We start from the raw sequence: 25,262 nt of genomic DNA on the forward strand, positions 1-25,262 counted from the left end.
TGTGAGCCTGACTAAAAGACAGAGTCTAGGGATGTTCGCTTGGGTGAAAAAAATTATAAAGAAACATGAGGAAATTAGTCCTGTCAAAGTCAGAAGAGCGCTTGCTTTGGGAAGAAAGAGTGAGAAGGCTGGGATTCGGAGGGGGCCCTATAGAAGTGCATCTGGGATATCTGGCAAAATTCTATCCCTTGACCCATGGGATCGCTACAAGGGTGTTCACTTTATAATAACCCTACTAATCTGTACATTTGCTCGGTTTGATTTTCTGTTCCTGTGTTTTATTTTACAATAAAAAGGTTAAAAACAAAACAAAGTGTGGGCTCAGGAGCAGCTCTCCGGGTTCAAATCCCAGCTCTGCCACGTACTAGCCGTGTCATCTTGGATAAGCTACACGACCCTCTGGGTTTCAGTTTCCTTACATGTAAAATGGGGCTGGTGGTATAGGGCTGTTTTGAAGATTAAATGTTAGTGTACACGAAGTCTTTACACTAGCACCTGGCAAAGTCTTTACAATAGCACCTTATGAAAGGATTTGCTGTCATTATTGTTGTCATCGTTATTCTCCAGTTCCCTATCCTTCTTCCCCATTGTGTGTTGTTCTAGTTTGCTAATGCTACCTTTTTGCAAAACACCTGAAATGGATCGGCTTTTATAAAAGGAGTTTATTTGATTACACAGTTACAGTCTTAAGGCCATAAAGTGTCCAAGGTAACACATGAGCAATTGGGTACCTTCACCGGAGGATGGCCAATGGTGTCTGGAAAACCTCTGTTAGCTGGGAAGGCATGTGGCTGGCGTCTGCTCCAAGTTCTGGTTTCAAAATGGCTTTCTCCCAGGACGTTCCCAGGATGTCACTCACACTTGCTCTTGGGGCATTTGTCCTCTCTTAGCTTCTCTGGACAAAAGTCTGCTTTCAATAGCCATCTTCAAACTGTCTTTCATCTGCATGTCCTCTCTCAGCTCCTGTGCATTCTTCAAAGTGTCCCTCTTGGCTGTAGCAAGCTCAGTCCTTCTGTCTGAGCTTATATAGGGCTCCAGTAAACTAATCAAGGCCCACAGTGAATGGGCGGGGCCACACCTCCATGGAGATTATTCAATCAAAGATCTCACCCACAGTTGAGTGATCACATCTCCATGGAAACATCTAATCAAACATCTCCAACCCAATCAACACCAATACGTTTCCTGCCCACACAAGACTGCATTTTGGGAGACATAACACGTCCAAACCAGCACATGTATCCATGCCTCAGTGACTGCCTCTCTCAAGGAAAGGGGAAGGGAGAACCAGCCATGGCTGTGATGGAACCTCTCATTGACAATGACAAGATAATCACAGTTTAATTCAGGGCTCTGGCTCTATAACTGGGATTGACCGTCTGCACAGCGAGGCAGCCCTGACCTGGAAGGCCCTGCCTCTGGCTCAGGTTTCAGGGCCAGAATATCCCTTCACCTCCCCTGGAGGTGCCTGCTCACCTGCTCCTGCTTTCTTGCTGATGCCTGCCTTTTCTAGAAAGGGACAGAGGAGCTGAGTGTCATGACAGAGGCCAGGACTTGGCTGGTAGCACAGACTCCAGGTCTATACTTCTCATCTCTGCGATGTGAAGGCAGGCCCACTTCCTCTTTGAGCCTCACAACCTATTATTAATGAGAATAACTACATCTGCCTGGTGGGGCGATTGTGAAGAAATGACTCAGGCATGATACTTAGTAGAGAGTCTGGCTCAGGGCCTCCACACAGGCTGTTCCCTTTCCTGAATGCTTTTCCTTGCACCCTTTGAACAGCTGGCTCCTTCTCGTCTCTTGTGCCCATTGAAAGAAGGAAGGAGGCCTCTATCCTACCTTATTTATCTTCTTCAGAGCACATATGAAACTTATGATCTGGCCATATGATATTAATTATTATGTTATGTTATATTTTTGTTTATCTGCTTATTGTTTGATACCCCTTACCCCTTGCTAGAAATCTAAGCTCCAGGTCATCAGAGACCACTTCTAGCAGTATCTTCAGTGCCTTGGAGGCTCTCAGTCATTATTTAATGACTAAAGGAACAAAATTAATGAGAATACAAATAAATACATTTGTTCGCTTCATTATCACCTGTCTTCCCTCAGTGGGTTGTGGGGAATGGAGGGACAGGGATCTCGTCTGGCTTGCTCTCTGCTGTGTCTCCCGAACACCTTGCATGCTCCATAAGCACCTGTCAGGTGGATGGGAGCCCGGGTGCAGGGGGGCCGGCAGTCAGTGGGTGGGCTCCAGACATCGTCCCCGGTGGCTCTCCTGACTTCAGTTCTCCCTTCGCTCCAAGCTGGGTCTTCTGGGACCATTTCCCGTGCTGCCTGAGTCCTCAAGGTTGTAGATGACACCATGTAATGGGGAAAAGAGGAAGGATTTGGAGTTGGACAGACCTAGATAGATTTTAGTCCTTGATCAACCCATTTACAAGCTCTGGGAGCTCGAGCTGGTTGCTGAGGTCTGTTTTTTCATCTGTTTAAAGGGAGAGAGAGAACCTAACAACAGCAACAAGAGTAATAATCATCTGCCTGGCAGGGTTTTCAGTGAACAAATCAGGTACCAGGCATGAAAGCCCAATGGGGCTGGGACAGTCCACGTACATGTGTGGTGTCACTGTTGTTAGTAGCTACTAATGCTTGAAATAGCCACAAAGAGCCAAATCCTAGAGTGAAATTAGAGTTCTGTTAAAGACTGCTGGATGTCTCCCAGCAAACGTTCTCCTCATCTTCCTTCTTAAAACCCTCAATTTCTATAACATTTAGAATCAACATTCTATTTCCCAGTCTCCCTTATAGTGAAGTAAGCCTTATGCCCAAGTTCTGGCTAATGGACTATAAGCAGGTAGGTATGTGCAACTTCTGGGAAGTGTCTGATGTCCTTAAAAGGGGAGAGCAGCATGGCTTTCTTTGCATTCCTTCTTCCTTCCTGTTAGCTGGAATGTGGTTGTGGGGCCAGAGCTTGAGCAGCCATCTTGTACCATGAGGAAGAGGTCAGGGTTGAGGATGGTGGAACAACAAATAGAAGGAGCCTGGGTCCCTGGCAGCTTCTGGAAGCCACTCCCACAGCCCTGGAGAGCCTCCTTCCAGAATCCTATTTATGAGACAGGGAAAAAAACTTGTGTCCTTGAAGCCATTGTTACTTTGGATTTTTCTGGCACTTGCCACTTAAATCTAAGTGAGTCAAGCTCCAAAATGGGAGAGTTCACATGGGCTAAAGGAGTTTTATTTTGAATTAACCAACATGTTACCAGCTATGTGCCAGGCATTCTAGTAGTCTTTTACAAATATTAACTGATTAATTCTCACCATAACTCTTTGAGGAGGAACTACTGTTATCACCATTTTATTAGTAAGTCCCGGGAACTTCATGGGAAAGAGGAGGATAACAGTTTTTGGAATGTTTTCTTTTCAATTCCTGCCTCTGTTCATTCTTTCATTCGACAAACATACATTGAGCACCTACCATGGGCCAAGTCCTTTGCTGGGTGTTAGGGGTATGGAGACAAAAAAGCAGATTTGATCATTGGTTTCATTGAGTTTACAGTCTAAGCTATGTTCTCCAACATGGTAGCCTCTAGCCACATGTGGCTATTTAAATAGCCATACTAGGTACATTTCAAGTATTCAATAGTCACATGTTATTGGCTAGTGGCTACAGTACTGGGCAGTGCAGATGTAGTATACTTCCACAGTGGCAGAAGGTTCTGGTCTAGAGAGACAACTGGCAAATAAACTGGCCGTTTACAATCCAGTGTGCAAAGTGCTGGCAGTAGTATTCCTTCTCATTGCTTCCCTAATTTGTCCAACTCTAGGGAAGAGCCTGGAGAAAATAAACATGCCGCTACCACTTAAACAGTGTTGGCTGCGGTCGTGTTGGTCTGTGTTCAATCCTTTTCATTCATCATCTCACTCTACCTTTTCAACTACCCCGTTTTACAGATGAGGAAACTGAGATTCAAACTGTTTTGTAAGAAAGAAGGTTCGTCCCTGGAGTTCCTGACTCCAACAAATTGTGTCCCTAATACAATGAAAAGAGATTGGCATGTCTACAATGACCCTGTTTGACACTCTCCTGAAGTTCGAAGTTCGCTTTACCTAATCCTCATCCCAGCTAGGAGGCTAACGGCTATCACCCCATTTACAGATAAGAAAACCAAGGCTCAAGAGGAAAGTGAGTTGCTCAAGGCCACCGAGAAAGGAAGGCGCCTGCTTCTTCTGTCTGTGGCCTCAGCCACTCTGGGCCTGGCTGGCTTCTTTGCTGTGACTCACATCCTCCGGGGTGTGCACTGGCACCTCCAGTCCATTCCCTTCTCCTTCCCGTGAACTGGGGACCCAGTCAGGTCTCTCATTTCAAGTTTTGCCCACTGGGCAGACTTTGCAGGCTGGTCCCCGCCTCTCTGGATGGCTCTGGTCCCCCACTGCAGTCTGACTTCCAGAAGCCCAGGGCGAGAAAAGTTGGCTTTGGGACCAAAACACCCCCCTCAGGGACTCTAAGAATTGGCAGGACTGGCTGGGCAGAAGGCAAGCTGGCTCCCACCCCATCTCTGTGTTTACCTTTTGAACTTTCATTGTAAGCTTATCTTTAAGGGGGTAAAATAGCCCACATACTTAAAATAGGCAAGATTTAATTAACATCATGCTTTGTTCTTTGATGTTTATCTGTACAGGAAGATACACCCCTTTTCAGTTTTGTGGATCAAGGTGGAACTGCCTCTGGAGCTCAGAAGCGGTGGTTCCATCTTCCACTTTTACGCTCTGGTTCCTTTTGGTGTCCCATCCCCCCACCCCACCACCCCTGCAGGTGGGTGTCCCAACTCCTTAGCCCGTGTACTTCTCCACCAAGGCTCTTGTCATTTATCAACTGGCCAGCATTATATGTTAAAATTATTTCTTCTAATTTGATTTGTAGCAGCTGTGCATTGAGGGCCTATGAAGTACCAGGCTCCCCTTTAAGGGCTCCTAAAACTTCTGTGGGGTGGGGCTGATAATTACATCCACTTGACAAATGAAGAAACTGAGGACCGGAGAGGAGAAATGAGTTTCTCAAGGCTTCACAGCTCTAAGAAGTGGACTGAGGCTTTGAGTCCAAGGCTCTATTCCTGAAAACACCATCACTAACATTTTCTGAGCATTTAGCTATGAGCCTAACAATGCCACAGTGCTAGTTTTTAAAATATGTCTTTTGATATCTTATGCTCCCACGAGGTTCGTGCAATTATTCTCTCCATTTCACAGATGAGGAAACTAAGACACAGAGAGGTGAGTTTATTTACCCAAAGTCACACAGTGATGAATGCTGGAGCTGGGGTTTGCACCCAGGTATGTTTGGCTCAGAGGGAAAGGTAACAGATTTTGGCTCCTCATCATGTGACATCAGGCAAATGACGTAACTCTTCTGAGCTTTAGCTTCTCATCTGCAAAAATTTTTCCAACTTCATGAGCTGGTTGTAAAGATCAAATGGGTGGGAACCCATAGCTACTGAGAACTCGCTATGCCAGGGTTTGGGTCTACAAGCCTTGTTTCAATTTTGAGCAGGACTATAGCGATGTTATAATCTTTTTGTATTCTCTTCCATGTCTACATTTTCCACAAAAAGCATATCTTGCTTTCACAAACAGAAAAAAATAATTGATATTCATTTTTAAATTATCTCATTTAATCCTTACAACAACCATGAGTGGATCATCCCTTTGGCCTTTTAGGAAAGAGGAGACGGGGAAACAGAAAGAAAGGGAGTGGTTTGCCCAAGGCCATGCAGCTGAGAAGTCACCAAGAAAAGAAGTGGACCCAGTTTTGTCTGACTCTCAAATCAGAATTCCTGTCACTCCACAGAGAGCAAATCCTCAGTTGTGAGAGGGTGCTGGAGGTTTTAAAGTAATTTTTGCATAAAACCAGCCTCAGATGGAGGAGGTGGTAATAAATAAAGCCACTCAAGGTGTCCTTGTGTTCTCAGATGGGGACGACCTTCCCCAGTAGATGGGAAAAACTGGAGGCTGAAGCCAAGGTCATTATTGTCTGTAGAGAAATGGGCTGGGGGACTGACACCCTCTCCCAGGGTTCAGACTCCTTGCTTTCTCCATGGGCAGCCCCAAGAGCAGGCCTGGAGCTATTTGGGGACTTCTTTAGGACAGTGCTTACAGATCTGGGTCTTGGCTCAGGCCCTCCAATCTGGCTTGGCTGGTGAGACTCTATCTGTTTTGTCTCCTGCTCATACCCCCATGTCAGCCCTGGATCCTCTCCTGACGTCCCCTCAACTGCTAGAAATTTGACTCCCCTCCCCCACAGCCACCCCTTTCTCCCAGGAGACTGTCCCAGAGCCAGGCTCTGTCTCCGACGATGAGACCCCATCCTGCTGTCACCAATGTCTGCTTGCAGTGCCCACAATTTGAAAACTGCTGGCCCCTACCCTTCAATCATAAAATGGGGATAATAAATTATGAGGCTCTCATATTGTAAGAACCTCTTGAGATAAGGAAAGAGAAAAGGCTTGGTGAATTGAGGGACCAAATACTTCTGTCAGAAAATCTCATTAAATGTTACTACAGATTCCACCACCCCTATGGCGAGTGGGTCCAGCCCACAGAGGAAACTCTTGCCCTCCAAGGGCCCAGGGTCTGGCAGCAGAAGAGGGTCTAAGTCTGTAACCGCCCAGATTTTACTTGACAAGATTTCTGGGCACTTCTAAAGGCATAAATTTAGCAATATTTTACAGTGCAGGGTAGGGCTACAAGTTGCGGAAATCAAGAACTTGGAATATTTCACTCCAGGGTAACAATTGGTTGAGTGCTTGGCTTGTGCCAGGCACTATACTAGTGACTTTATATGCATTGACATCTTCTTTTTCCTTCGGGGGTGGGTTGGGTTGGGTTATACCTTTTTTGAGATATAATTCACATATCACATTGTTCACCCATTTAAACTGTACAATTCAATGATTTTAATATATTCAGAGTTGTACAACCATCACCACAATCAATTTTAGAACATTTTCATCATCCCACAAAGAAACCCATACCCTTTAACTGTCCCCCACAACTCCCTCTAGCCCTAGGCAACCACTAATCTATTTTATGTCTTTATGATTTCCCTCTGTTCTAGTTTGCTAATGCTGCGGAATGCAAAACACCAGAAATGGATTGGCTTTTATAAAAAGGGGTTTATTTGGCTACACAGTTACTGTCTTAAGGCCATAAAGTGTCCAAGGTAACACATCAGTAATCGGGTACCTTCACTGGAGGATGGCCAATGGCGTCCAGAAAAACCTCTGTTAGCTGGGAAGGCATGTGGCTGGCGTCTGCTCCAAAGTTCTGGTTTCAAAATGGCTTTCTCCCGGGACGTTCCTCTCTAGCAAGTTGCTCCTCTTCAAAACATCACTCACAGCTGCACTGAGTTCCTTCTCTTTGAGTGAGCTCATTTATATGGCTCCACTGATCAAGGCCCACCCTGAATGGGTGGGGCCACGCCTCCATGGGAATATCCCCATCAGTTATCATCTACAGTTGGGTGGGGCGCATCTCCATGCAAACAACCTAATCCAAATGTTCCAACTTAATCCCCACTAATATGTCTGCCCCACAAGATTGCATCAAAGGATATGGCTTTTTCTGGGGGAAATAATACATTCAAACTGGCACACCCTCTTTTAGACATTTCATATAAATGGAATCATATACTATGTGGCCTTTTGTGTCTGGCTACTTTAACTTAGCAGGTTTTCAAGGTTCATCTTTTGTAGCATGTATCAGTACTTCATTCCTTTTTATGATTGACTAATATTCCATTTTCTGGATATACCACATTTTGGTTATTCATTCGTCAATTAATGGACACTTGAGTTGCTTCCATTTTTTTGTTGATGATTATGACTAAGGCTGCTACGAACATTCATGTACAAGCATTTGCATGAACAGATGTTTTCATTTCTCAGGTATATATACTTAGCAGTGGAACTGCCTTCTTTAATACTCCTATCTATCCTTTATGGTATGAAATATTATCTCTATTTCACAGAGGAGGAAACTGAAACCCAAAAGGTAAATAACTTGTCAAAGCCAGGAAGGGAGTAAAATGGTGCCAGGTTCCTTGGTACAAGGGTAGCGCAGCCAGGAACCAAATCTGAGAAGCCCTGTGGGGCCTGACTTTGGAAGATGGGGAAGGACTTCCGGAGCATTTAAATTTCCCACTGATATTCTTTCTTTAAGCATCCTGTTTTGTTTCTTTATAACATTCATCACTGCTCTAACTAATTAATTGGTTCCTTGGTTGTTAAAAGTGTGTTTGATTCTCCTGTGGGCCCCGTGGGCAGTTTTTTTTTTTCCACTGGTGCACAAAGCACATTGCCTGGCATATAGTAAGTAGGTAAGGTTGTCAGATAAAATACAGGTAACTGGGCTTCTTGTATTTATCTGCTAACTCTTGCAACCCTAGTAGTAAGGGCTCCATAAATATTTGTTGAACAAATGAATAAATGGCTTTTTGTCCTGGCTCTGCCCTTAACTCGCGGTGTGACACTGAGGCAAGACTCCACACCTTTCCGAGCCTCAGTTTACATATCTGAAAAATAGGAGTTTGGGCAGCGTCCGCAGCACAGGGGTTGCTAATGCAGGAGAGCGCTGGGTGGAAATGCCAAAGGGGTAAGAGGAAGCTCAAGTCGTGCTTGTGTCCGGCTGACTTGCAGACCGGGTACCAGCCACGGCGCCTCTCGCCAGCGCCGGGGAAGCCCCGGTCACTCCCCTTGGCCTCTGGGGTCCCCGCGAGGCGGTCGCCTTGGAGACGCTAGGTGCCTCTCCCCCACAAGGCCACGCGTTTCCGCTGCGTTGGAGGCTTCCGATTGGACTGCCTTCTGGACGGTACTACCAGTCCGGAGCCGGCTGAGGGGTGGGGGCGGGACCACGTCCTCGTGGGACTCGAGCCCAGCGGAGCTGCGTGTGTGGGCTCTCTGGGCAGGGTCGGTCCTTTGCCTGACGCGAGGAAAAGGACTGAGTCTTTCGGGTCGGGAGTGTCCACTGCTTCTCCTACTAGAACTTGTGCTCCTGCCTCTCTCTCAGAAAGGAAGAGGGGGCATGAAAGTAGGCAACGCCCCCTCCAGAGCCTATTCGGTCCCGAGATCTGGGGCACCGGAAGTGCTGGCGACATGTCATTGCGTCCTACCCTAAACCTTCCCTCCCAGGCCACCTTTCTCATTCAGCCGCAAAATTCCGGGGCCGCCTGGGCGCTGCACCCTGCCACTTCCGCCTCGAGCCGCCGCTTCAACCGAACTCCCTCCCTCTGCGCGCGCTCCACTCGTGCCTGACGGTTGGGCCTGCGCCTGGGGGTAGCCACGCCCATCTCCGCTCCCTAACAGCCAATGGGAGGGCGTCTCCCGGCCTGGTGTTGGGTAATTAATGAAGGCCGGGCGCTGATTGGCTGCGGGGTCGTGGCCGGGGGCTGGACGGCGGGGTAGGTTGTTCCCGAGGTGGGAGGTGGCACCGGTGGCTGAGGAGGAGGCCCGAGAGCGACATGTCCCCGGCGGCTGAAGCAGAGCGGCCAGCGGCGCTGTCTTTTTGAGTCCAGGGCGGCCTGGCGGTCGGCTGAGGACGAGGGTCGGCGGAGGCTGCCCCCGCGGTGCTGCCCGCCATGCTGGGGGTCCGGCGGGTTGAGGAAACAGCCGTGGCGCTCAGGCGACTGCTGCTGCTACTGCTGCTGCCGGCTCTCCGGAGGCCGGGGCTCGGCGTGGCGGGCGCAGCGGGGGCCGGGCTGGCGGAGAGCGTCATTTGGGCGGTCAACGCGGGCGGTGAAGCGCATGTGGACGTGCACGGCATCCACTTTCGCAAGGACCCTTTGGAAGGCCGGGTGGGCCGAGGTGAGAGCCCCTCAGTCGAGCCGCGGGATCCGGGGCCTGCCGGGAGGCTGGGCGCCGCCGGCCTGGGCCCCGAGCCCCTTCCTCACCCTGCGGCCACGTCTCTGGAGCGAAGTTTCTCTGTGCACTTTTCCTCGGGGACTCCGTCAAGGCTCAGGGCCCTGGCACTGGCTCGAACCTACCAAGAGCCATAGAGGCAGAGAGTTGGCGATAAGTTATTTTTGGACCTCGCATCCTACTTTTTCTTAGTCCTTCGCCCCCACCCAAGCTGGGAAAGTAAAAACGAGGGCGGCCTGTTACCACCACGAGGCCTCACTGGTTGTAGGATCGATGTTCCTGGCCCGGGTGGCTCCTTTCAAGACAGTTCCTGGTCAGATTCCTGACGACCCAGAAATCATCCGCTTTCCTTACCCCTTCTGCAGGAGCACGGCATGATTCTTAGCCAGAATACAAAGGAATTTTCGAAGAGGATGGGCCGGGAAAGTTTGGTTGTAGTTCCTTCCCTCGCCTCCCACTCTCTGAGCGAGGACTATATACATGTGCTTAAAAGTAGAAGCTGCAGGTTCCCCCCACCCCACCTCCCCACCCCGGGTGGTTCTGTTGAAGCCATCCGGCACCTAAGGCTGGTGGTGTGTCATACTGGTCAACAAGTGTAAGATCTGAATATTCTGTAAGAATGGGGAGAATCAGCCCCATGTGGTCCTGAGACAGAAGATTCTAGCTTATTGGGAAATGATTCTGAGTTAACTGGTTGAGCACCAGTAGTTTTACAGGGATGCACTGTTCTCAAAGTTAGTGTGTGTGTACGCATTGCCAGGGGAGCTGGTTAAAAATGCAGATTCCTGGTCCCCACTCCAGATCTGTTAGTTCTCTCCGTGGGACCCAGGTTTTTGCACCAGGGGCTTCTGATGCAGGTTGTCCCCAGACTACTCTTTGGGAAAATCTGTTCTAGATAGATAACAGGTTTAAGAAGGAAGTCCCTTCATGTGTTGGCAGGAGATTTATGCTGTATGTTGGGCTTGGAGGCTGCCAAATTGGCAATATGCCTTCTCCAGACAACTTAGAGACAGACTCTCTTTTTCCATAATGCCCAGATTTGGCTTTTGTCCTTTACTGAAGGGCTTAACTTAGTTATTCCAAGTGAATAACTTGCAGTGCTCTGGAGTTTGTTATAGTAGGGAATTTACTCCCTTCGTACATGTAAAGGTCTTGGGACACAGGGCTGTTTTCTGAAGTTCTGTGTCCTGGAATTTGTTTAGCCCTGGCATGTAGGTCACAGTTGCCTGGGTTAAGCTGAGTCAGGGCCCTGGTCTTTAGTGGCTGTAATAGCAGCCAAAGTCAGACTTTACAGCAGGAGGTCATCACTCTCTCCATCTTGGACCCTTCCTCTTTCTTCATGGGTGTGGTTTTCCTTGAGGAAACCAGAGGCAGTTTGTGGACTTTGCCTCTTGAGATAGCTGTTGTGGGGACAGTGTGCAGATGTCACTAAACAGAAGGCTTTACAATGGTTACATTGTCCTATTAGGTCCTTTGTGCAGAGAATAAAGCTAAGACCACACAGGTTTAGGTTACAGATATTGCCCATGTTTAGAAATTCTGGTTTTAATTTGCTAGTGTGGGTGGTCATTTGTTTGGTGTCGGGAATGGGGGAAAGGGGTTGATCAGCAATCAGCCCTGCTTTCTGTTCTTGGGTCACTGGCTCATGGTTGCAGTTCCTTCGTAAGAGTTTATTGTAGCAGGTAAAATTGCATGAGACCTCCCAAAACTTGTGTGTATTGGAGTCCTATCTCAGACGCAGGCTTCAGCCTCGGACATTGTCTAAGTGGAGGTTCTCTGCTCCACTCTGACGTCCAGTCTGGGTATGAATGGTGGTGTTGGTTAGGTGGTTGTCAGTTGCACCTTGGACCAGTCTGTTGAAACACTGCACTTACCAGGTTCCTGAAAGTAACATTTTGCTGGAATTATGTCTGGAGCTGAGATGTGTTCCACTCACGGGAGGCAGCTTTCGAGTTTCTGTGCTAAGGGTGGGGCAGCCCACCAAGTGAAGTGCTTTGCCTTCTCAGCCCTGTTTGTATAAAGGGTATGCCAGTTATTTGGAGACTCTTGCCTTTTATGCACCTATTTACACTAATTGCAAATAGGTGATGTATGTCTAATTTTCCCCCACATGCCTATGATATTGTTTCTAGCACACCAAGAGAAGTTAATTTTATGTTGAAGGTATTTGTTGCCAAGTTAGTCCAGATAAGGTTTTGGCTTGCGTTCGAATTCACTGCTTCTCTAGTTTCTTTGTAGTTCAGCATTCTTGTAACTGTGGGGTAGCCCAGGGCACCTGGTGGCATATGCTTTCATAATGTCTGTTGAAGTTCATATCTGCCTTGGGGATAGCTGGTGTCCTTAGGAGATGCTGACTACCATGAAACGGCTTTTTCAGCCTGTGTACTTCAACAGAGAGCTGTGCCACTACAGAAAGTAGTTCAGAGGTGCTCACTTTGGGATTTTGGTTTAACACACATTCCAGGTTCCTCTGGACTTGCCTATTCTGGGTTCTCCTTGACTCTGACCAGGAAAAGACCTGGTTATTTTGTCGAAGGGCATAACACTTGGCTGGATTTTAGGGGGAGGTTATTTCCTCTTCACAGAAAGGGATTCTGCTTAACCTCTCTGAGCCTTGTTTTCCTTCTCAGTAAAACTCTTATCAGAGTGGGATGAAGTATCTTTTTTCACTCGATGACCTTTACATGGAATTAAAAGTAGATCAGAAAATGGCTTCAGAGGAGAAGAAAGCTGGCTGGGGTTCTAGGCCTATGGGATTACTAATTCTGTAGCCACAAGGAAGACCCTTTCCGGCATAGCCTACCTTGCGGCTGGGGAAGGATTTGGCCTTGGGTGATAAGAGCTTCAAAGATGGGATGCGAGCTGTCCCTGCTGCCTCTGATTTGCTTAAAGACAATGGATTTGTTTAAAATTCTTTCCCCCTACTGTGATCTAAGAGGCAGCCTTCACCTGCAGGCCCTCCAAGTAGCAGACGTTCACAGGTAGAGAATTTGGGTCCCTGAAATCTCTGGGATCCCTACCTCAATCCATGCAGAATGATTCTTTTAAGAACTAGCCTTGCTTGAGAAAGAAGCGATTCAGAAGAATAATCTAGTGATTGAGAAGCCCCACGTTGGGGTGGTGGGTGGGTATTGGAGCCACAGAGAGCTTTACAGTGGTGGTCTCACGTAGGACAAGTTCCTGCTCATTCTGACTTTCCCTCTCAAAACTAATTCCAATTAGTCTTATTGCTTCCATTTCCGCTTTGTCTATCCCCTAAGCTCCCTGGGGCAGAGGCATTTATTTAGTGTGTATTGTGAGCGTATGCTTGCTGAGCTAGCATGCCTTTGTGCCTGTCTGGGTCTCCCGTGTGAGGCATTGTGTTAAGCTCTTTGTGGATGTCTTTTAAACCTCACCCAACTCTGTGGGATAGGTGATCTCCCCATTTTACAGGTGAGAAATCAGACCTAGAGAAACATTACACAGTGGGTGGCAGAGCCAGGTTTCAAATCCAGGCCTGTCTTACTCTAAAACCTGGGCTGCATTTTTCAAGTAGCTTGGCTTACTACCCCGTTGTCCAGAACTTAAGAAGCAGCAGAAATAATGTAAGCCCTTTGGTCCCCTTCCCTTTTGGTTAACTGTCTTGAGCCAACTTCAGCAGTGTGCTAAACTATTTCACTGTATTTTAGAGATATCTGTTTAGAGATTTTAGAGAAATCTGAATGCATAAAGGCTAAGGGTGGGGGGGATCTTTTTTACTGCTGCATCCCTTGGGACTTGGGCAAATTCAACTTTGCCTATGGCAAATCTCTTGGGAAAGCCACTTGGGTTTTAAAGGAAAAATATTTAAAGGTAATTCCAAGGTTGTTAAGCAATTTTTGTTCACATGGCTGAGTTTTCTTAACTGTGAAACTGAGACTGCCACAGATTATTGTTATTTTCTCACTTTTTCCACTCGGCAGGAAAAAAAAAAGTTTCCACACACATGCACAAAGCTTTCTGTGTATCTATAAATCAAATCTAGTTAATGTTCCAAATTTGTAAGGGTCATGGTTCTCATGGAAGAAGGAAATTCTTAGAGCTAAGTTGGAAGAGGAGTAGCAGTCTTTTAGGCTTTACAGGTTTGTGCCCCAGGGTAATGGTTTTTTGAGCCTGGGAAAGAGCTGGAGCTTGCTAGTAATGCATCCTTTGTAGTGCTACTCAAGTACCCTTCTTTGATTTGTTCTTTTGAGGAGAAATTGGAAGAAAAAAGTCTGAAGACAAAAGTGCAGTGAGTTTCCTGTTGCATTGTCTCATCGGTCCATCTGATCTCAGGCTACTGTTGGCTTACAGGAACTGTGAACAGTTAGGTTTATTTTTTTGAGAGCTTGCCCTCAGCCACTGGGTCTTTTAGTTAACATCTTACCTTTTGCCATGTCTTATCGCTTGGAGTTTTGGTGATTCAGAAGGTTAAAAGCTCTAGGGATGACTGCTTTTAGGTGTCTCCTAAATGATCTAGATGCCAAATGTCCTCAGAGTCACCATGCTGGATTTGAAGGGTTCTTGAAATCTTAATTCCAGCATAGGGTAGGCACTAAGCCTGTGCACAGAAGTCACTGATCTTAGTCTGTAGTTTGGAAAGTAGATTTATGGAGCCCAGGAAAGCCTCATTGAGTTCATAGGACAAAGAAGTAAGAGAGCTACTCTCCTAAGGAGGAAGCATAACTATTCATCTCTGGGGCTGGAATGTAATATCTTACATTTGGGAAAATACCCCAGTTTAGTTTGTTGTGGGGTGAGATAAATATACACTTGTTTGTTTTCTACCAAGATGGGGGGAGGGCGGGGGACAATACAGGTTTTTGGCTCTTCTGATTCTGACTCAAGGGTAAGTAACTGTTTACTTTTACATTGCTTTACTCCTTGTCAGCCTGTGAAATGGGAAAGGCGTCCCACCCCCCTCCACAGGAGCTTGGGCCTCTTAAGCCAGAGGTACCACGAGGGCTTTGGCAGATTTTCTTTCCCTGCTTGGATGGCTCTTGCCCTGTGGGGAGAACCAGCACGACTTCGCTGCTTTGCAGCCACCTCCTTTGTTGCCATTTGTTTTGCAAATAATATTGTATGTTATATGCCAGGGACCAGCTAGGTACTGGGGATTCAGTAGGAACTTATTTTTTTTTTCTTTTGGTTTAACTGGAGGAATGTTTGGAAGAGTAGGTGAGGTAGTTTTTTTTTTTTAATTTACTTATATTTTTTTTATTATTTTTATTATTTTTATTTTTTGTTAAATTAAGTTTTATTGAAATACATTCACACACCATACAATCATCCATGATATACAATCCACTGTCCACAGTATAACATAGTTATGCGTTCATCACCACAATCTATCTCTGAACATTTTCCTTACATCAGAAAGAACCAGAACAAGAATAAAAAATAAAAGTGAAAAAAGAACACCCAAATCATCCCCCCATCCCACCCCATTTGTCCTTTAGTTTTTATCCTCATTTTTCTACTCATCCATACACTAGATAAAGGGGGTGTGATCCACAAGGTCTTCACAATCACACTGTCACCCCTTGTAATCTACATTATTATATAATTGTCTTCAGGAGTCCAGACTGCTGGGTTGGAGTTTGGTAGTTTCAGGTATTTACTTCTAGCTATTCCAATACAGTAAAGCCTAAAAGGTGTTATCTATATAGTGCATAAGAATGTCCACCAGAGTGACCTCTCGACTCCATTTGTAGGTGAGGTAGTTTTGTGAGTCTTTAAGAACTAAGGTTCATGGATCTAAAGGAAATTAGAGAGCATCACTCCCTTGTTTTTATTGCCACATTTCTCTTTACCAACCTTGGGGCTTTTTGAATGAAAATTACATAAAACAACTAAAGCTGGTAATGTATTTGTAGTAAAGACAATAAAGAATAACTTTCCTAACCAGATATCCTGTTTGTTTTAGACTCTGGGCTTTTCTGAGTGAGAAAACACATTCTTTGAACTTAATTGCCTTGTATAGAGTTCCTGGCCATCCCCCTTGTTTTATGAGATTTCTCCTAAGCTTTCCTTCTCAGGCATCCAGGCAGCTGCAGCATACTCTTTCTTCTGATTATGAGTTACACTTGTTTTATTCCCATCATTCTCCATACACTCTTGGGAAAGTTATTTTAATATGCTTTCAAAAAGTACCACTATGAGGGTTATGGGGGCTAGTAGGGCAGTTGGTGTGAGTTTTCTTTTATTTTACTCTTCCTTGGTAATGTCTATCAGATTTCTGCCTTTGTGTCTGGTGTGTTTGGAGCCAGGTGCAAAGGGATGGCCCCTTTCACTGGGAGGGTTGTTGACATTGCACTGGAAATGCCTCTGGCAGTTCTGGAGTCTCTGCTTTTCTTTCATGTCCTGCTTCTGATGTGGTTTTTTCTTTTACTTCTGTCCCCAGCCTCAGACTATGGCATGAAACTGCCAATCCTGCGCTCGAACCCCGAGGACCAGATCCTGTATCAAACAGAGAGGTACAATGAGGAAACCTTTGGCTATGAAGTGCCCATCAAGGAGGAGGGGGACTATGTGCTGGTGTTGAAATTTGCTGAGGTCTATTTTGCACAGTCCCAGCAGAAGGTAAGGTCTAGTCTGTCCCCTGCATGGCCAGTGGGACATTGCCACTTTTGGAAAGTTTCGTGCTTTGGGCCAGAGTGTGTAAGAGCCTCTTCAAAAGGGGGAGGCAGATGAGCTCTGAGGAAAAGCTGGATTTCTTCTGCTCCCAGAGAAGCTATGTCCCATTACCCATGAGGCTGCACTTGTTTGGGTGTTGGTGACAGAAGGCAGTGCAAGAATCCTAGTCCCTGGCAGCCAGCCAGTTCTGGTAGGGCCCTCCTTGTTACCTCGCCATCCTTAGTTTTCAGTACCTTGTTGTTTTTAGCCTCATTCTTTTCCTCTGTTCCTTACTGTGAATTATCTTCTTTGCATGCTGAGCTTTTTGTTTTATTCTTTGGTCTTTTAAGGCCAGGGTGAGATCCTTGCAGTAAAGAAAACATGATTTTGATTTGGTCCAGGTAAAGGACTGTTGCCACTCTGGGGGGTATATCCAGCCCCATCCTTTCTTACATTGTTTTTGAACTTGAAGCCCAAGCAGTTGCACTATGTCCGAATCCAGAAGGGATGTGAAGCTGATGGTCTTGACATTGTCTCCTTTTCTGATTCCGAAAGGTGTTTGATGTGCGATTGAATGGCCATGTTGTAGTGAAGGACTTGGATATCTTTGACCGTGTTGGGCACAGCACAGCTCATGATGAGATCATCCCTATGAGCATCAGAAAGGGGAAGCTGAGCGTCCAAGGGGAGGTGTCCACCTTCACAGGGAGACTCTACATTGAGTTTGTCAAGGTAACACCCCTGCCCTGCCCTCACGGCTGAGAAAAGGCTCAAAGAGTGGGTGTAGGGAAAAACATTTGTTGCTGTGTGAGGTTGATCACTTTTTGCCATTTCCTAGGGGTACTATGACAATCCCAAAGTTTGTGCACTCTACATCATGGCTGGGACAGTGGATGGTAAGTCCTGCTTTTGACCTCCTTTTTGGCCTGAAGGATATGGTTGAGGAAACCCTTGAGGAGGGTAATTTAGCTGGTTAGTATTTTGGAAACCACCTACTTAAAGCCAGACTATGGGGAATACAGAGTCAGATAGACGGGGACTAAGTGTAACGTGATGGTAGCTACAAGCTTTGGAGTAAGATCTGTGTTCAAACCTTGCTGCTGTCATTTAATCAACTTTTTGGTCTTGGACAAACTCCTTCACTGTAAAATGGGACTAAATCGTATTTATTGGTGTGCTCTGACCTTTGTAGTCATTAGAAATCATCTAAAATTTGTCCTTATTCTGTTTGTTTGACATATCCTTCCTGGGGGCAAAAGGGCAAAAAGGTATGGGGGGGTTCTTTAAGGTTTTTGTAGACTGTTAAAGATTCCTGCATTGCTGGACCACACTGGGACAAAAGTTCACATATTAATGTCTCCTTTGTCCCTGGGATCTAGCCTTAGAGTATATCTCTGATTCTTTCTCAGGGTTTAGATTATCCTGGCTGCCAGTTTCCCATGACTCCCCTCCATTCCATCTCCTCCTGATGCACTGAGGATCTCATCCTGTTGTCTTGTTGTCCCCCAAAATGACATCTAGGAGGATTTGCCATCAAACAGATTTCTGCTTGAGTCCCTAAGGATGAGGGAGGGCAGAGGGGTTGCGTCTTTTGAGGACACAGAATTCTGGATTAGCTTTAGTTGCTGTATGAATCAAAGGGGAGTAGGATTGTGGGAGAGATAAGGGGGATTTAGAAAGGTCATTTTGGGTGTTGGGTCACTGTCCCTGTCCAGTCCGTTTCTCTCAGGGCTCTGAAGGAGAAGTAGGACAGAAAGGGGAGATACTGAACTTTCCTTTTGGGCAAGGCTGCATTTACAACTGTTCAGCTAGATCTAAACACCAGTGGTCCTGGCAGGCTGCTGCTCTGTGGACCAGAGGCTGTTTTTTATTCCTTCCTGTGGACCCTAGTTAGGTCGTAGGGTCTCCTTATTGTGGCTTATTTGCTGCACTTAAGGGTCTCACTTAAATGCTGTGAGTCTTACTTAAACGGTGTTTTCTTTCTTGTGTCAGATGTACCAAAGCTGCAGCCACATCCAGGATTGGAAAAGAAAGAAGAGGAAGAAGAAGAAGAGGAATATGATGAAGGGTCTAATCTGAAAAGACAGACCAATAAGAACCGGGTTCAATCGGGCCCCCGCACACCCAACCCCTATGCCTCGGACAACAGCAGCCTCATGTTTCCCATCCTGGTGGCCTTCGGAGTCTTCATTCCAACCCTCTTCTGCCTCTGTCGGTTGTGAGAACAAATTACCATCCTGAACAGGGTAGAGGGGTGCGGGAGAGAAACCAAAGATGGTGGTTTTGGTTTCTGTATTTTTCACAAAAAAAAACAAAAAACAAACAAACAAAATACTCAAAAAAATTAAAGGAGATAAAAGAGGCAGAGTGAGTAGAGAGCAGCCCTCATCCACCACCTGGTCCCAGACCTGCTTCAGTCCTCGTCCTCTCTTTGTGGCTGGCCTCCAGCTGTCTCTTTCCTCTCTAGGGTACTCTAGGGTACAACTGGATCCTTCCTCTTCAAGGATCCTAGTCTGTAATACCTGGTGGAGAGGACTTTGAACTCAGAGTAGAAACGGTTCCCCTTTTTTAGGTTAGAAATTAATAGCAGGGAAATGCCATCTTATTTTCCGAGGAGACCAGTGCTGGGAGGAGACCAGTTCTGAATTTATGTCCAGAAAAGTTTGGAGATGTCCTGGGATTGAGAGCATGTGTGTGGAGGTATATACCTTGTATGGAAAAGACAAAAAGAAAAAGGAAGGGGGAGGAAAAAAAAAAAGAAAAGTAGATACTTCCTTACTTGGAAGTTTTTCTGGTTTTAGTCCAATGATGGTTCCACCTGAAGTGTTTGAGCTTTGTCATTGCTCATCTCCCTGATGTGTGCCATTTAGACTACTATCTGGTATCCAAGACAGTTAGTTTATGTCAGGTCCTCAAGTTGCCTCTTGACTTGTTACCACAGCAAATCATTTTGATTTCAGTGCCTGTTGGGGACTTGATTTCATCTCATTTTTTTCATAATCTGACTCATTTGAAATCTCTCTCCCTCTCAACCATCCCACTAACTTATTGTCTAGAAGGGAAGGAGACATGGGGATTTTAGGTTCCCTCTGCTTGAATGTCTTATCCTCCACCACCTCACCTTGTTGGTACCTCCCTCCCTGGATCTCTGAGCCAGCAGCCAGGAGGACGTGACCCAGCAGTTCTTTAACTGGCCCCTCTGTAGGGTCTTGCTGCCAGGGAGCAGGGATGCTTTCTAGCCTGCAGCAACAGAACACTTGACCTTAAAAGTCTCTTCTGGTCTTTGGATTAGAAAAGGCTTATGTTAGTATAACTTAAGAGCAACCTTAGAGACTTGAACCCTACTAAGTGACTGACCACTGTTTGGAAGTGTCTGATACCTGATGTTCATTTGCTACCGTGTCTTTCTATGTTATAGACACCTCTGTCACAGTTCGACCTGTTTTGGTTTATGTCCAGAGCTGTCCCCAGTGAATTAGATTGGCTATATCCTTAACTTATTCAAGGCCCAATGAAGCTTCTCACTAATCTTAATGGTATACCCCTCTGTCCTTTCATTTCTCTACCCAAGGAGCAGTCAGGTTCTTGGTGTGATGGGTCTGAGAGATTTCTCATCAGCTATAGTCCTGGCAGCTCTGAAGTCAACCTTTGCATCAAAGTATCTGTCTTTAATTCTCTGGGAAATTTTCTGCAGGAAATGAAATTCCCCTGTTCCCTCCTTTGTTGTCACCATCATCCATTTCCCAGTTAAGGCAATAATGAGGGAGGACCCAGCCAAGGTCCAAGGAATTTTGTGGATGGAAGGCAGTAGGATTAGCTTCAACCTGGGTTGGAATCAGCATAGATTCTCAGGCCAGGCCCATCTTTCTAGAATATGTTTAATTTTGAGTTTGCTTTATTGGATATGGTTAAGAGTTCCATGTATTTCAGCTGCTCTTTGTGTGACAAAGTAAGTAGCTCTTAGGCTCATGTCTGGGTTTTGGCTCTTAATGAGTTACTCGAGGCTAGCATTGGTACTTTGAGAGTTGTAGCCCATTATTTTACCTGGGACTTGAGCCGCAGGACTAGGGTGTGGAGTCAGACAGCTGAGCCGCTGTGCCCTGAGGCTGCAATCAGAGGAACACTTCCTGGGGTGCTTCATGAAGCTTTCTGGCTTCTGAAAGGTGAAGTCATAGCCTTGGACCTGGACCACCTGCTGAGGAGGTGGACAGCCTGACTATAAATTGAGCTTTGGCAGTGACTTTAGTAGTTTCCATTCTATCACAATTCCCCAAAGTCATGGGGCCACTGCCAATGGAATAGACAAGATGAGGAAGGAGTACCTGCTGCCCCCGTTTTGCCTTGTGGATTAGTTTGGCTGGGTCTCTCTGAGGAAGGAGGGGCCCTGCCTCCTCACCTCAGCCCATCCCGTTAGTGACTCAGAGTCTCAGAAGGAAACTGGCTCCTGGGGCCATTTCCTAATGGTACTGTAAGCCAAGCAGCTTTGCTTCTGCCTCTGTTTCCAAGCCCACCCCTTTCCCCTGAGCTCAGGGATAGGGTTGGGCGCTTTCCTCTCTGGTTGTGTCCGAAAGGAAGGAACATCATCTATAGTTAACAAAAACTAAAGGGAAGTGAGGAAACAGGAAGAAGTATGGTGGGGGCTGGGGCAGAGTCCCCCAGAGCCAAGCCCACCCAGCTAATAAGAGCTGCCCAGGGCTGGCTACAGCTGGCTTGTGATGCTGAACTTGAAACCTTTTCTTTTTTTTTTTTCTCCTCCAAATGATAAAGGTACATGAAGTTTAGGTTATAAAGGGGTGGGATGGGGCATTCTTTATTTTTATTTTTGTATTGTGTGTGTGATGAATTACTCTCTTAGCCATCTGTTGCTTTTTGCACTGTTTGTTCCCAAAACTGTATTTGAGCTTAGTGCTAGGACTGAGAGGCTGCACTATGGGGAGACTGACTGGCCCTGGGGAGGTGATGAGTGATGCCAGTTAGGAGGAGGAGGAGGAAAGGCCTGGGCTTTTGTACCAGATCCCTGTTCTGTCCCAGGTTTTTGAGCCTAGCCATCTGAAGACAAGAGCAGACTGCTAGGTTGAAACTCCTTTTGACAGAAGTATGGCTTCAGTTCACTTTCTGGGTGGATCATGCAAAGACTTCTGCTGGATATGGGCTAAGTGCAACTAGCTCTCATTCGTGTTAGGGGCCAGGCAGCCTCTAACTGGATTTTTTTTGGGCCTCACTCATGCTGACTGAAACACCATGCCAGGAAAAACTATCTGTGGGACCCATGCCCTCTAAACCATTTTTCTGAAAAATCTCCATTCTTTAGGAGAAGCTGCTCAGTTATCTTCAAGTTTGTCCTAATGGCAATAGGCTTCCAGGAGGACTTGCCCCAGATCTTCAGGGCTACCTGTTGGTTTGAGAGTATGATCTTGTTCTCTCGTTCCTACCGTGTGCCTGAAATATACTGGCCTGAAATTCGGAGATCACATTAGAGGTTCCTTGGGCTTTGGTAAGATGGGTTGAATTTTGAGTTGTTTTCCCTCCCACTTTCTATGCCTGGGAACTGTTTGATCCAGTTTTAGAATTGTGGTTTGACTTCTTTATCTGTTTGGAGAAGCTTCTGTTCTAAGGAATTTCTCTTCTTACCCTGCCTCTAGACTCTCCTGGGAAAGCCTGGCCATGGCGTCTGGACTTTTAGCCAAACTTCAGAAAACAGCAGCAGTGTTTTCCCTTTCCTAGCACTTATAATCCTTTCCCTAGAAATCAGCTTGCCTTGGGAAGCCCAGGGAAAGATCCAGCAGATTCTCTACCCTCCCTAGGGAATGAGGAAGGACCCATTCTGGTCAGCACAGTGCCTTTTCCTCTCCTGCTCTGAGCCAGGGTGGGCATTCCCTCTAGATTCAGGTCTGGGCAGGGATCTTTTAGTCCCCACTATGGGGCTGCTTCCCTAACCCCCCCCCCCCCCCCTTGCTGGCCTGCTCTGACACAATTAAGTGTCTTCTTGCCTTGAGGAGCCTTAATGGCATCAAGTGGCAACACGTAAGATTGCCATCCATGCCTCTCTTTTGCCGAGATCCAAAAGGGTCCAGGAGAGCATATGAGCTTTCCAAAATGAGAGACTGATAGATGCAAAAATAGAGAAGGAGGTGGTGGTGGATGCGCTTTGGTCTTCCTTCTGCCAGGGCCCCTTAGGAGGGAGACTGGGGCAAGGCTAAGTGGTAGTGCACTGAAAAAGAACCAGAACACCCAGGATCTATTCAGAAGTCGCAGAAGAAATCTGCTTCTCTTCTATGGAAAGATAGAAATAGGGATCAAAGAGCTCTAAGAACATTGCAAAGAAGCCTTAGTGTTCAAGCTTCAGAGAATCAGAGGAATTTTTCCCTTTCAGTCCAAGCTAGGATTCTTTCTGTATTTCTACTCTCCTGGGGCAAGAGGGTTAGAGTTCCTCATTTTGATACAAGACTAGGTTGGTACCAATGGGTCAGCTTCCCAGAGAGGGTAGGTTTCTTCTTTGCCCATGTGTGGCTTGCTGCCAATCTGGTTTGTCCTTTCCTAGCTGCCTTTTGGTTGGTCTGCTTTAAGTGACCAGATCATTTTGATAAGAGCAGGTGATTTGGGAACTGGCTGGGTTGGCAGGAAGAGAGCAGGATGGATCTCTTGGGACGGGTTTCCCCCAGAAGTATAAGAACAAGGAGCCAGGATTGCTGGCAGCCAGGGAAGTAGTAGTGCCTGTTAGAGTTGGCAGAGAGGGCCTTGGCACCGCTTGCATCCAGGCAGTCTTGTGAGATGGGGGCATATAGCACCAGGAAAAGCAAAACTCTATTCTCACCTCTATTTTGAGCACCAGTGCTTTTATTTCAGTATGAGAAACAACAACAACAAACTGAAGTGCTTTCTGTCCTTTTAAAGGACAACCGTCAGGAATGAAAAACCGAGTTGCCAGGTGGGTGGGGAGAATTGGCAGGGAGAGACATTCTGGCAAAACCAGGAAAGAGACATTCTTCACGTCTCTGTTCCCTGGTATGCCATGATCCAGGGAATGAAAAGGAATTTGACCCTGGATTCGTTCCTTTGGATTTAAGGAATATTACCTTTTCTTCTACTAGATTTCTCCCAAGCTAGAACCAGCTGCCCATTCTGAGCTTAGGACAGCCTCTTCAACCATTTTAGGCCTAACCTGGCTTGTCAGGAAACCAACCTGGCCCTCCAAACTGGGCCTGGCTGCTCTATTCTGTACCAAGTACTAGAGAAAAAGTGTCAGGTTCTTAGTAGTTCCTACTCTAGTGTCCCATCTTCTCCCTGCCTAGACCAAACCAACTGTCTGTAGTCACAATGTGCATTTACAGCAGCACAATGAGGTGTGCTTGAGGGCTTTGAACCTGGCAGGGTGGGGAAAATAGTAGGGTGGATAGATCTGTCTTTCCTTCTGAGCTGTCTCCATCTTTCCCTATCCCTTCCATGCTCCCAACCTACTCCCACCAAAAAGTAAAAAATCAGGTTGTTTTTTCACTGTCCATTGCTTTGTGTTTTAATAAACAATTTGCAGTGACACTCTGTGTTGGGATTGAGTTTGAACTTGATTGGAAAGAGGTGCCAAGTGAGGGAGTGGGAAAGGGGAGATCCAGGGATTCACTTGGCTGTGAAGGATTCTCCTGTGATGAGGCCAGGAACTTTTGTCCATTTAGCCATGTGTCTTCTGCTGTCCTTTTCTGCAGAATGTCTGGTTAAGGAAATGTTACTCTGTAAAACCCTGCTTGGACATTTCAACTAGTAGCACATTCAAGGAAAATAAAGTTAATTTGTCTTCTGTTTCCACTTTAACTGGCACACCAGGCCACTGCTGCCCTCACTTCCAAGGCACAGTCAGTAAGTACCTGCCTCTCCTCTCATCAAACTTAGCCTCTACGGCAGCTTATGGACAAACTAAGCCATGGAACATTTTTCTCTGCTTTCTCCTTTTCTAGCATGTTGTCAGTTTTGAGTCTACATTGGGAAGGGGCAGAATGAGCAGGAAGGATTTTTTCCTGTAATTTATCAGCCCTGTTTTATAGCTGAGGAACATGAAGCTCAAAAAAGTTCAGTAATTTACTTACCTCTGACCGCCCAGTAAATGGTCAAGTCAGGATCCAACCTAGTCTGTCTGCTTCCAAAGCGCAAGCTCTTTCTACGGCTGCAAGAATAGTAATTATACCTCTCCTTTTTTGAGCCCTTGAAATTGGCTGGGCACAGTGTCAAGCACTCCACAAATGTTCTCCTTGTTCAATCTTCAACAAACTGGTTGGTATTCCCTTTTAAAAAGGTGAAGTGACTTGCCCAAGGTCAAACAGCCAGCAAAAGACAGAACTAGAATTTTAAATCGGCACTCTCGTTTTTAACCTTTATTCACTACTGCCTTCCATTTTCCCCATGAAGCTGGCTCCCAAAGCCTACCTGCTGTATTTCTCCAAGCAGGAGTCTGTTGGTTACTTTATCCCTTGAAGGGTAGAATTCAGTGCTCAGCTCCAAGAATGAGGCCAGTGTTGATGGAGTCTGTTCTCAGGGCCCAGACAAGCCAGGAGGCCCACAGAGCCTCTTTCTTAGATTGAGCCTACCCATAACTGGAGTTCTTTACTAATTCAGACTCTGCTGTTACTATTTCAAGTAGTTTTGCTTGAGCTGCCAAATGGGGAAGAGACCTGAAGAAGCCCTGCTCTGGGGAATTGCAGGGAGGAAAATTGTCTGACAGAAGATCTTGGGCCAAGTACCGGGTTGGGT

At 46.3% G+C, this 25,262-nt stretch overlaps 1 protein-coding gene across 1 annotated transcript; it reads left to right on the plus strand.

The window, feature by feature from the left end:
- The first annotated feature begins 9,465 nt into the window (after nt 1–9,465).
- Nucleotides 9,466–24,059, plus strand: MLEC (malectin). Its single transcript, XM_037817080.1, has 5 exons — nt 9,466–9,857; nt 16,312–16,490; nt 17,079–17,255; nt 17,362–17,419; nt 18,516–24,059. Exons 1-5 carry the CDS (start codon nt 9,632–9,634, stop codon nt 18,743–18,745), a joined length of 870 nt encoding a protein of 289 aa, XP_037673008.1. The 5' UTR covers nt 9,466–9,631; the 3' UTR covers nt 18,746–24,059.
- Nucleotides 24,060–25,262: the final 1,203 nt, after the last annotated feature.

Source organism: Choloepus didactylus, chromosome 23 (assembly GCF_015220235.1).
Source record: "Choloepus didactylus isolate mChoDid1 chromosome 23, mChoDid1.pri, whole genome shotgun sequence".
Classification (NCBI taxonomy): Eukaryota; Metazoa; Chordata; class Mammalia; order Pilosa; family Megalonychidae; genus Choloepus; species Choloepus didactylus.

Excerpts from the sequence above, each read along its gene's own strand:
- MLEC (XM_037817080.1), top strand. The coding sequence starts at position 9,632 with ATGCTGGGGGTCCGGCGGGTTGAGGAAACAGCCGTGGCGCTCAGGCGA. Across the intron at positions 9,858-16,311 it reads GGAAGGCCGGGTGGGCCGAG|CCTCAGACTATGGCATGAAA; the intron begins GTGAGAGCCCCT and ends TTCTGTCCCCAG. Across the intron at positions 16,491-17,078 it reads TTGCACAGTCCCAGCAGAAG|GTGTTTGATGTGCGATTGAA; the intron begins GTAAGGTCTAGT and ends TGATTCCGAAAG.